The sequence below is a fragment of the Lepisosteus oculatus genome, chromosome 3 (assembly GCF_040954835.1).
Source record: "Lepisosteus oculatus isolate fLepOcu1 chromosome 3, fLepOcu1.hap2, whole genome shotgun sequence".
Lineage (NCBI taxonomy): Eukaryota > Metazoa > Chordata > Actinopteri > Semionotiformes > Lepisosteidae > Lepisosteus > Lepisosteus oculatus.
The window spans coordinates 37,478,790-37,491,811 of record NC_090698.1 but is presented as its reverse complement, the minus strand read 5'-3'; the positions used below and the strand labels follow the sequence as shown (position 1 = coordinate 37,491,811).

The 13,022-nt window shown below is 34.4% G+C and overlaps 1 protein-coding gene across 2 annotated transcripts in view; it reads right to left on the bottom strand.

Annotated features, from left to right (window-relative positions):
- bmp3 (bone morphogenetic protein 3) overlaps nt 1-12,778 on the bottom strand; it is a 33,760-nt gene extending 20,982 nt beyond the window's left edge. The window contains exons 1-3 of one of the 2 annotated variants that reach the window (XM_015364511.2): nt 12,205-12,773; nt 9,453-10,363; nt 2,077-6,144 (exon numbers count right to left, since the gene is read on the bottom strand). In XM_015364511.2, the coding sequence (XP_015219997.2) occupies nt 5,953-6,144; nt 9,453-10,363; nt 12,205-12,490 (1,389 nt within the window). In that variant the 5' untranslated portion in view covers nt 12,491-12,773 and the 3' untranslated portion in view covers nt 2,077-5,952. Of the gene's footprint in view, nt 1-2,076; nt 6,145-9,452; nt 10,364-12,204 lie in introns of those variants that run through there. The other variant, XM_069187147.1, reaches the window with a different exon arrangement.
- Between the last annotated feature and the right edge of the window lie 244 nt (nt 12,779-13,022).

Sequence of the window (13,022 nt, the reverse complement as noted above, 5' to 3'; positions counted from 1 at the left end):
GCTTACTGTTACTCATGGTTGTTTTTCAACTACTGTGTTAATTAGTAACTTAAAATCTCTTTTTCTGAAGAAAAAAATTGTAGAGGTGCTATTCAAGCAACTTCACTTGTTCACTTGGGGATTAAATTAAGTAAAGAGCCCTGATGGTACACAAAAACAGTGGGTGAAATAATCAAGAATCTTGATCAGACGATGAAGATCTTAGGACAAAGAAAGTAGAGGTGAAAGAACCATTGGGCAACTATAACTATAACTATCATTTTAAATATATTTTGAACTTCTACAGCAAACAGCAAAACTATAGTTTCAGGCATGAGGAAATGAGAAAGAGTTTATTTTTAAAGGTACAAAATAAGATTTTATTTCAATTTTACAACAGCAAAAAATAGTATAATAAGATATAACGTTTCTCAGTGATAATAATAAGAAACCTTTTGACTTTGACATTTGTATGAAAGGAACATATCTCATATGTAAAATTACTATTAAACTAGGGTGCTTATCAATGAAGAAATTACAACCTTTTCTGGGCTGAGCAACAGCCGTTTAAGCCCTGTATTAAAAAGTATTAATTCAGAAGTGACACAAGGATTAGAAGAACCTGAGATTAAAAAACATCTGTTATTTAGAGTTTCTGTTAAATAGTATTTTTACTTAAGGATACAACATATGTTATTCGATTATTAACAGGACTCTTCTGATACTTGAAACATGGGTTAATATGGTTACTGGTGTAATACCCATTAACCTGAAAATTGCTATTGTAGCCACCATTCATAAAAAGGGTAAACTAAATAATATAGCCAAACTTAATAATATAGAGCAATAAGCTTTACTTATATTACATTAAGCTTATAAAATGATAACTAGAAATATAATACAAAATATGCTGTATGGCAACAAGATTATAGGAGTTACTCAACATGGTATTTAGAAAAGGCAAATCTTAATTACGTAACTATACGTCTGAACAAGCAACAGCAGTGTTCCACATAGATCATATGGTACAGTATATTCAGAATTGTAATAAATCTCCTAATAAACAATTATTTCTTAAATTTCAATGGTGTTCAATGTACTGAATATTTTTTGGATTAAGAATTTGTTAAGGGATTGGAAACAGAGTACAGATACAGGTTGAATGCTCAGATTTGGTTGAGTTAGTTAGTTGAGTATAAAAAGGATCTATTGCATATTAGACATTGGCACTTCTTAATGTACATCCATGATCTACTGTAGGTTCTGGTATAGTTAATAAACTAGTGAGGTCAACACGTGACACCACAATACACTGTACTACATATCAAAGAGACTAAAAATGTAGTTTTTGCTTAGTTGCTTTCAATAGGATTGGGATTAGTTGTCCAGGGTACTTTCAGCTCTTTTCAAGAAAGCAAACAACAATGAAGGATGTGCCTTTTTTTTCCAGTCAGCACCACTGTCATAAAATGTGCGGCTCCACAGGTGGGCAGGACAAAGGAGCCTGTCTGTTCATTCTTTTTCTTATGCTCCCTGTGTTGGTAGAGGGGTTGCCACTATGAACTGAGACTTAAAGAGAGAATTGAAGATTCTGGAATGGATTTTAAATAATAAAATCAAACTGGTAATGTCCTACTGCTTTCCATCACTAAAGCTATACTGTTACAGGTATTACCCAGATGTGTTATGTTTTATATTGGGCATTGTGCTTACTCAATCTCTATTTGCTGAAAAAAATGAATGTTCGTTTCCTCGGTATGTGCAATGTATTACATTTTGCAATCAAATTACTATTAATACTAAAGACAAAATACAAGCTTTTCAAATCAAATATCGTGTCATAATACTGTACTTGTGTCTAAGATAATAATGTAAAATATCAAGAATGTACTTTAGATGTAATTACAAAGTACTAGAAATTACTACTACACCACAACTATTAGTAGCAATATAAAATAATAGCAATAATAAAGGTTAAAGACTTTTTAGGTCGATTCAGCTACGATATAAAATTTACCTTAACAGTATCTATACTATAGGTTTCTTTTACACTAAAAAGCCACACTACAATATCTTATTTCAGAAAAAAATGCAATACACTGTGAAATACATAGCTTTATTAATTTGATAGTTCATAGAAAGTGCTGCAGGGAAACTCAACAAAGAAGCAAGCTTAAACATCAGTAGTGACAACTGCCCATCACAGCTTGACTGTCTGTAATAAACTAATTTTTTCTCCACTGCAACAGTTTGCAAAAAACATGACCTGTCATACAACCACATTTTAAAATGAATAATAAAGAAAATACATACAATAAATAAAATGCTTTTAAACATTTCTTTCCATATACAAATATATTTAAGCTTATTTTACAAGCATTTTCTTTTACTTAAGAGTTTGAAATTTACATGAAAGACTTTACAGTGTATATAAAGCTTTTATTTATATATTTAAACCATCATATAAAACACAAATGTAAAAAATGTGTTCAAACAATGAGCATTTACTCCCAAACATGTTTTATATACTGTATATGCAGTATAAAGTTTAGTTTAATGTTAACATTTCTGTTTAGTTTTTTTCATTTTATTCTCAACACCCCAAAGTTGTAAAATGGTGTATTAAATTCTTAAAGCACATTAATTTCATTGTGTAAAACTCAAGTCACAACACGCAACACAACAACTTTCATTCTTTTGAAACATGCAATAGTATAATTTCTTCAGAACTGTAATAGAAACAGACAGGGATGCAAAAATTCTGAAAGGACAAATATAAAACAAAATTGTTTCTTAAGTATGTAGGAGATATGTGTTAAGTATATAGAAATATTTCATCATATATACTATATAATCATATATATATATAAGTATATATGTCCAATATAGACATATATAAGCATATAGTCATTAGTATTTATATAGAAGATTCCAACAAAAAACATGAAAAATGACAATATAACCTGATATCGGTATGCTCTCTAAATTAGAATAACAGTGAAAAAAATGGATTAAGTCATAAATCTATGTCTTTTAGGACTTAATTTAGGACTTAAGCTGTATGAGTAGTGTATATTAAAATGTTAAAATGTTTGTAAAGTAATGTACTGTAAGTATATTTAAGAATATATACAAAACCAATATACATATCTATGTATATTGATATGTACACCTGAAGAAGGCTCCACGGCTGAAACGTTGTGTTTTCTCTCTTATTTTTTTCAGCATGGAATAAACCTATTACTTGTTCCTTTGCAGCCTACGCATGCTGACGCACCTACCCACCTGAACTACATATCTATAAATTGTATTAAACTCTTTAAAAAAGTTTTATAAGTATTTGGTTTAAGGAATTCATTGTACTGTATGTGCTTGTTGACTGAGATATGAGATATGGGCGGGGACGCAGATAAAAATATTTGAAGTCGGAGTTAAGCCAGTTATTGAAGGAACATATTATCAGGGAGGGCCTATTTATTTTTCCATCTGCAGACCAATAGGAACAACAAAAAAGAAAAGGATAGAATAAAGTTCTACAATAATCAAAAGGTTCAAATGTAGTCATACTTATTAAGATCTGAACATAACAGACAAAATAAAATCCCACTAAATATTGACAGTATAATTATCAGAGCAGCAGTTGAATGCATATATGAAGCCTACAAATAATTTTGAAAATAGCTATTTCAAAGGTTAAAAATGCTTCTTAATATTGAACTATAGCTATACATCTATATATATATATTTGCCTCTGTGTGTATATATACTTACATGTAACAGAGCACACATACAGTGAATATCATGGCACCAATATTGCTTTCTCCCTCTTTTCCATGAGTTTCTCTTTGAAAGTAGGGACATTGAAGTATTGCATGTTACCATATTATGATACAGACACCAAACACTTTTAACAGCTGCATAGGGATGTATAAATGATATGATAAAAATGCATTTCTAATACACGGACTGGCTTTAGATTTTCTAAATTTTGTAAAGAAAGAATAAAGGAGATGGTTTGGGGTGGATGATGAAATGTCAGAATCACTAAGAGCATAGACATTTATAATATCCTACCAGCTCAAGATGTGTCTTTCTCTCTTATACTTTCTCTCAATCCCAATGTAATATGTACCAATATTTCCATATAAAATAAACTTCCATACTCACAGTTCAGCAACAATAGTAGAACAGTTTCTAAAGCTTTCATTTCCATAGAAAGCTGTAGACTGCTTCTATTTAGTCTCACATTTCAGTATTAATCTTTTTTTCATAACATAATAAATGAAAGAAAGAAGGATGTTGACATATAAGTGTTAGAAATAACTATAAATGACTTGATAAAAGGCTGTTTTCAATTGTCTATATGCCACCTGCATCATCTCTACTCTTGCTGTGCACGGATGTTTTGGATTTCTAACTCTTCTCAATGTAGATATGACCACGAGGTGACAAACTGTGGTCAACACATGATACAGAGTTACATCTATAACTTTTAACTGATACACCATATCTCTGTAAAACACACAAATGATCTTCATCCTTGAGTTTCATAGCATCCCAAAATTTCTATGATGATTATGGTTGTAATTATTTTATTTATCAGATCACTAAATAAGCCATATACAATTTCTTGAATTAGGAATGTATCTTTTCACATACCCCAGCTTGCTCTCCATGAGACACACAAGCAGAGAGAGAGAAGTCTGTGGTAGGATTCCTCTGCCAGCCGTGGGATTTGAGCTAGCAACCTTCCAGCCATAGGTGCAGATCCTTAGCCACAGTGCCACCACTCTGCTCATCAGTTATTAAGCACTCTTCTAAATTTACTTAACATTACAATACTCAGGCACATGACCTTTCTAAATACTAGGCAAACATCTTACCCCCACTGATATCTGTTCAAATTCCTTCAAGGGACAGCTTGATGGGATTCCAAAATTAATTAAATACTACAAAAAGTGTCAGGAAGCCCATATGGCCTCCTTTCATCTACTACTTTTCTAATGGTGACACATGGTTAAAAGTGTTGTGAGTACTAACACTTGAAATATGAAACCCATATAAAGGGCACACAAACACTAAGAAAATGAAGGATTTTAAACACAGATTTAGAAGTCGAAAAAGGAAGGATTATATCATGTCAACTTGTAAGGCATGCAATTCAGAAACAAGTACAGCATCAGAGTGCTTGTATGTGACCTTACAGAATCCTTTTACCATGCTTAATTAATGGTGTAATATCATTAGTTTCTTAAAGACATTACAAAAATCACAAAAATAATCCAACTTAAATATTTTCTACTTTAGAAGAAACAGTTTTGATTACATTTTGTCTTTGGAATCCAATATTATTAGCAGCCATAAATGTATATTAAAAGGAAAATATATATATACACATGATTTAAGTGTGAAATATTGGAAAAACAAAACAGAGTTTAATGTTAAGTGACATTAAAACAATGACTCCAAATATACAAAAATGCATATGCCCATGATTTTCATTTAATTGATTTTGATATGCCTGAGAAAAAAAGACAGTATTAATATAATAAATGAGCAGGCAGTTATAGTGATTGAATGGGTGCTTAAAGCATATTTCTCTTGTTGTTCAGCTCAGCTCTTGTGTCCATAATCTACAGTACAGAAGAACAAAGCATAATGTAGCAAATCTTTAGTTTGCCTTGATAGTGTACAAAAAATATACTGATAGCAACCATATGAGTTATGAGATATGAGATAGCAACCATATGGTTTCTAATGCTGAGGCTTATCAAGTTCACAAGAAGAAAAAGGAGTGTTCTTTAGATTTGACTTTAGGATAATTAAGAATATTCTCTGTTTCCTATAAAGATTGAGTATGTTTCAAGTTTCTAAAAGTGAAAATCTTTTATTTAGTTTATTTTTGTAGTCTCTCTTCCAGTGCAAATGAAAAAAAGTCCAAGTGGAAGATTCTTTTAGTTGTTCACTGCACTGTTATCTGCAGGCACAGGAGTCCACAGTCATGTTTGGATAGACTTTGAGGACAACATTCTTGTCTTCATCAAAAAATAATATACTGAGGGGAGACATCCTTTCAGGTACACAGCAGGGCTCTGGAATGCCAGGGACAACTCCCACTGCCCTGACAATGCTCTGGATGGTGGCATGGTTGGAAGGCTTTAAAGACTGCAAGACAGACAAGCAGATCAACAAAGAGCACAACCCCTAAATTATTGCACAGTAACACTTTGGCTTTGGATGTTTCACTGACAGCAATTCAAGGTGGCAAGTCTTGTTTGGCAAAAAAATATGCTTTTGTTTTCCCAAGAAATTAAATCTAGTTTCCTTTTTCTATAACCCACCATTTTCAACTCACTTACTGCCAATCAGCACAACCCACCTCTGTACCAAGCCCAAGACTAGTACCACCATAAAAGAGATGAAGACCATGGATGCCTTCCTCCAAAATGTTCGCTGATGGATCAGCAATACACAGGGGTTTCTGTGAGGTGGCAAACCAAGGATACTGCTGACTCAAGCCTATCCAACTTGAAGTCCCGCTCCAGGCTAAACATGAACTCAGTGTAAAACATCTTCACTGTTTAAGCTACAAGAGACTCTCCTGTAGTTTTTCATCTTCGTCAAAAGGCACTTTGTCTGCTATGACTTGCTGATAATGTAAAATCTGTCATCACAGAATGACTCTGTTATTTGAATAGGCCTTTCCTCATTTTATAGTGTGAATTTCAAAATGCTTTACTACTCCCCCTAAAGTCATAAAATAATGAGCCTCAGAACCTTCTGAAACTGCTATCAAGTGAACACGTCTACACAAAATTGGATAATAAAAATGAGAACTAAGTGCATATTTTGTTCATGGAAATACATTATTTAAAAAAGCAAAAAAAAAGGAGTGGATTCTTTCTGAACATTGTTTCCTATTTTCTTGTGAGTGAAAACGTATGACATTTTGTGAGCTTAGTTAATAATTTTACAGAACAAGCAAAAAAGTAAATTGCTCATTTTAACATTAATTTTGAAAATCTAAGTGAGGGACAATGTTAAGTGGGTGAAAAAAAACAGGTGATATCCTTTGATCCAGCTGCTTCAGATACTCTACTTCTCATACTCCACTGATCTGTGTAGTATTTATAATAATAAACAGTACAGTAAAAATACTTTTATAAAAAAAATCTACAAACTAAACACCTTGCTTAATATTTACAATGAATTTAATCCACACTGTTTAAAGACACTTCAATTTATCACCCAGTCTGAATTTGACTAGGTTTCCAAAGATAACAGATCTTATGTCATAAGATACTTATAGAGATACTTATGTCATGACTTATGTTTTATCTCATGCAAACTTTAACAAAGCTCATTACATACAGTAGCTGACTCAAACTGTTTGTCACTCTTAAAAATCAAGTGTTGCTGGAAAGAGGAAAAAAACACAAAATAAATCTTCTGAAGTGTTTTGAATCTTCTTTTCTGACTCCTAAGTCTGCTGCTACTTGTACTGCATTTTACTATAAACAATACTTGTAATTTTCTACACGTTTCAGGTTACAACTTCATTATGAATTATGGATATTCAGCTGTTCAAAGAATATCTAGGTTAGCAATAGAAAAATCTATTTTCATTAATTTTGGAAAGAAAAAGAAACTATAGAAACAACATCTGAATCACCAAGTGGCCAACATACATTGTAGCTACTGTGCAGTATACAGTATGCCTATGCTAGGATTAGTGAATGTATTGTTATTCAGATTGCATACACATATACAGTAGCTGTTTTATCTGCCAAAACTAAAGCTCCCCTAAAGTTATCTTATTAAACATGTCCCTGAGATCATAATCAAGTCTTCCGGTACTTATTAATTTGGAGGAAGCAAATTACAAAGCTAAATCTCCACACTTTTTTGAAGAGAGACTAACTTTGTGACTTTAGATGACTTTAGTAAAATTCAACACAAATAAATAAGTCAAGGGGTTCAGGGTATACTTCTACAGAGAACATTGGGAATTATGAGAATTTGAGAGAGCCAAGGGGCCTTATGTGCTGTAACTGTATTAATAATAGAGCGTATTTATTGATGATAAAGGTGAAGTGTTCACAGAGATATAAAAAGCCGTCTGCCACAAGATGGCACTATTAATTCATCTTTCAAAATGAAAACATAAAAAGTGCACCAAAATATATTTAGCTCATTGTGCTTAGGTCTCTGATAGTAATTTATAATTACCATTGATGTTAGTAGAGCTAGTAAACTTGGTGTATTTGGTGTAACCCTAATTTTGGTGATCTGTGAAAATCTTTATTATGGTGATTGGTAATCTGTGAAAAATATATGTGAATATATTTATGTGAATACTGCCAGCTGGAAGTTATAGAATTGAAGTTGCTTCTGGAAGCTGGAAGTTGCTTCTTCTTGAAGGAACAAATATACAAGGGTACATCTGTTCCTTTAATCTCTTTGAAAACACCACTTAACTTAAATGAACATTTTTTTGCTTCATTTTGCTAAAGTTAACTAAAGAGAATATATTGTTTCCTATCAAATATGCTAAAACTTTCTTGCTTCAATATCCCCAGCCTAAGGCTGCAATCATATTCTTATGTTGGGTGTTCATTGGAATTGTTCAGTCCAACAACATAGATTTACTACTGTCAAATAACCTTGTTTCAGTAGTGTCAACATAGTGTCCCAAACCATGCTTTGCCCATTATCATTTCTTAGTTGTCAGGCTTAGCCAGCTGTAATCTGGGAATGCATTCTCTAGAACATTTAAACTAAATTTAAAACAGAAATATTTGTAGCTTTTGAATGTCAACTCAAGATTCCTCCTGAGTGCATTCTTAATTCTTTATGTGGGGGAAGACCTATTTAATGGGTATTTTTTTAGCTTGTGTTATGCAAATTAAATAAGGAAATGTTGTCATATGGTAATATATTTAACATATTTCAGTAAGCATCTACACTATGTTCGGTTCTGGGCCTTTTGTAACTCAGTGTGAAAACAGCTCAATTAATGAATCAAAGCTAAAGTTATCTTCAAGAATGGAAGCTTTACCAGATGAACAGTATATTAATGCAGAAGCTCTAGGACTGAGATAGGTATTTATTATAATTTGATGCAGGGAAGCAAAGTTTACTGCTACATTGCTACAATTTGCAATCCAAATAAAAAAATCCATACTTTTCATTCCTTCATTTTACCAGGTAAGTTCTTTCATACAGCAGGGTATTTCCTGGAGCAATTTATAAAAGGGTACAACAGCAGCATCCCACCCAGGGTTTGCATCCATGACCTCTTGAGGTTCAAAGGTCTAAGCATTACTCCACATTGCTGCCAATGTTAGCATCGATAATGTTTCTAAATAGCCGGTTTCTAGACACTGGATATTAAGTAGGGCAATTCTTTTCAGAAACAACTAGAGGCACAAATAAAGTCCTATCTGAGTTATCGCGCAAAGACAAATACTCACCTTTGGCATAGGAAACTGGCAAGACCCTGAGCAATAGAAGGCGTCAAAAGATTTTGGTGAAATAATCCATTCGCTCCAGCCAATATCTGCAAAATCAACCTTTAGATATCTGCGGGCACAGTTCCGTGGCTCATTCCACTGCTTCTTTCGGGCTTTTTTTAATGTCTGTTCATCAAACTGAAGCATCTGCACTTTGTGTCGGTTGTTCTTTCTTTGCTTCTTTTTGTTCCTCTGCAGCTTAGGCGGCTGAGTCTCCAGATGCTTGGACAGATTTGTCTCCTCCCAGACTTGGGCCTCATTGTACTGATACTCAGCACCAGGCAGCTCATTGTTCTGTAGGGGGAGCAGGATGTTTGCAGAACGCTTTGCCCTGCGTTCAGATGTATTGTTCCCAGCACGCATTCCCATTTTCTGAAGATCCAGAGCCACCACTCCCTTGTGCCTCTGCAGTGTCAAAACCACACTTTCAGGTTCAGAGATTGCAGAGTCATTAGCATACACTAGTATGTAGGGAGAACGGCCATAAAGTAACTTTTTCCAGCCGTTGTGGTCTTGTGAGGCAATGTGAATCCCTATAAGGAACTCATCATTATGTTTTGCTTCACTGAGGACATGTGTAATATCCTTCCATTGCCAAGATATGAAATCCCTATAGACAGTTGAAACATTGATAAGAAAGTGGCCCAGAGTCCTGGTATTGTTATCCACAGAAGCAAAGCTCCAGACGCCAAGATGGATGTGGGCCTGTTTACCGAAGCCTGGATGGGGAACACAGTTCTTATGTCTGATACAGCCATGGGTGTTGTTCAGTATATCCCCGATGTAATAGTGCAGTGTGGCAGAAAGAATGTCTTCTGACTTGGTAAGAGTAGTCAGATTAAATATTTGGAGTTTCTTATTGCTAATTGTGCCTAAAATTAAAAAAAAAAGATTGAAACATTTTCAACAATAGTCCTGAGCAATAGTCCTGAGCTATCTTAGAGGATCAAAACTGTTTAGATGCATCACTGCTGTGTGGCAGTGACAAATGTCTGTCTTCTGATAATAATTTGACATTCTAAGTAGCATAGGATATCAGAAGGTGACATTTATGAAGCTTAATAATAATTGAAGCATCTTAGCCTCAAGCTTGAAAGTAAAGCTGCTTTACTTGTTATTATTAACCATCATAAAAATATTGTAAAATCTCAACAAAAGTTTAATCTCTGCAGTATTAGTGGAGTAGTTAAACTACCTTTAACTAACTACAAACTAAGTACAAAATATTCAAAATCCTGGTAAGTAACAAAGTAACTTCAAAATTAAGAGCAGGAAGCACTACTCATATACAGTGCGAATACAGTATAGGTGTTTGGAGTTACTAGTCCATTACTTTACAGGGACTCCCCTCCACCACCACCAATGTGCAGAATCCACCTGGATGATGCGACAGCAGCCATAGTGCGCCAGAACACACACCACACAGCAGCTATCAGTGGGGAGGAGAGCAGAGTAATGATGCCAATTCATAGATGGGGATTATTAGAAGACCATAATTGGTAAGGGCCAATGGGGTTACACCCCTACTCTTTTCGAGAAACGCCCTGGGATGACCATAGAGAGTCAGGACCTCGGTTTTATATCTTATCTGAAGGACAGCGCCTGTTTACAGTATAGTGTCCCTGTCACTATACTAGGGCATTAGGACCCACATGGATCGCAGGGTGAGCACCCCCTGTTGGCCCCACTAACACCTCTTCCAGCACCAATCTTAGTTTTTCCCAGGAGGTCTCCAATCCAGGTACTGATGAGGCTCACACCCGCTTAGCTTCAGTGGGTTGCCAGATGTGAGTTGCAGGGTGATATGGCTGCTGGCTCAGTTAAACCATTTACCATTCAGTTGTCCTGGAGATTTAGTTTTTGTTTTTAGTCTCCAGTTAGTTAATCTGATTAAGCAAACCGTAATCCTCTCTCTCTTTTCGGCATGGGAGGCAGACAATTACAGTATATGAATTTCTTTGAATCACCAGTAGGAGAGGGTATTTTCTTACATATGCTGGATATCAACTACTCAAGCGAGGGGTTAGCTCTTTTACTCCGCTCTGAAACAAAAGTCCCAAGGGCAATAGCAGGAAATTCAAAAATTAAGTGCGAAAGTATTTATAATCCAGATCACTTCTATTTTGATGTGTGAAACCTAGTTCATATTTGGTCTTATTCGGCGTCTAATAAAACAATTTACCAAACAAATATATTTTCATAAGATAGCCGAAGCCATGACATTAATATTCATATTTTTTAAATCTAAGTATGTTTGTAAAAAGATTCTGAGCTTTCATTGTTCTTTTAAAATGTTAATTTCCATTTTAATCTCTAACTTAATGTATTAATACGCTACACGTAAGATTTATCATTTCGAATGCGAATATTGAATTCTATGTTTTACAACTTTAGTGAAAAAGTTCTACTAGTATGTTGGCTAACATATTGGTATATATATATATTAGTGCTCGTCCCAAAAGAAACGTTCCCTGTTGTGAGCTTCAGCTATGTTTCTCTGCTTGGCATTTCCAATAACAGGTGTATTCCTACTTTTATTGCCAAAGGCTGCAATAGCAAATTTGAAGCTTGGAATTAGTTAAAAGTTATGATATGTTCAAAAATAATGCTACATACATTAATACCTAACTACACAATCATATGCTTTGTAGTACACTTTTGTCATTTGCAAATGAAATTTACACATCATGCGATTAAAACATACAGTACATACCCCAATGTGCTTTAAAGCTGCGCACTGTATTTCCGTCCTTGAAATTAAATCCTGCTCTGTTGTATTTGTCATAGAGCATCCGCATGTGATCTGAGGCAGTATCCCGTAAAAGCAGGTCATCGTCGCTTTGAATAGATTGATGTTTACTCCCGGTCCTTTTAAAACGCACTGATTCTTCGTTTCTCTTCAGTCCAGATAAATGGTCTTTTAACCTAAAGCAAGATCCGCTGTATAATATAAAACTCCATCCGAAAAGGAAGAACAATCCATGTCGACCGCAAGTCATTGTGGATTTCTAAAAGCTTATATATATATATTCAGCTGTAAATAATAGTTTCGCACAGAAAAGTTTTTCCAATGTAGTTAAATCGCTATGATCGAATGTCATAACCTAAAAGATCACTTTTAAGAATACTCCTGTTGCCGACCTCCTGGAGCCTTCTGTCGCTAGTGAGTTACAGTCTATACCAAAGTCCCCAGTTATCTTTTTTTCTGCCTCTCCACCTTACTGAGAGCTGTTGTAATTCAGAGGGGTAGCTTTCTTGGTTTTGTATCTGAGATCAGGGCAGATCTCGGAATCGACAGCCAATCGCACCACTTCTCAACTTTCATTGAAGGTAAAGCACGTTCTGTATGGGAATGGACTAGAGCACGTGAAACTATCTGTGTATTTCAACTTTTGCTCAACTACTCAAGCAAAAAAAAAAGTACTACAGTATGTTGGACGCTATACTACTACTTTAGCACATATTGGGAATTTTATTTACTAGTACAAAGTAATTTGAATAAAACCTTAATAACACTTATAGTGGAAGTAA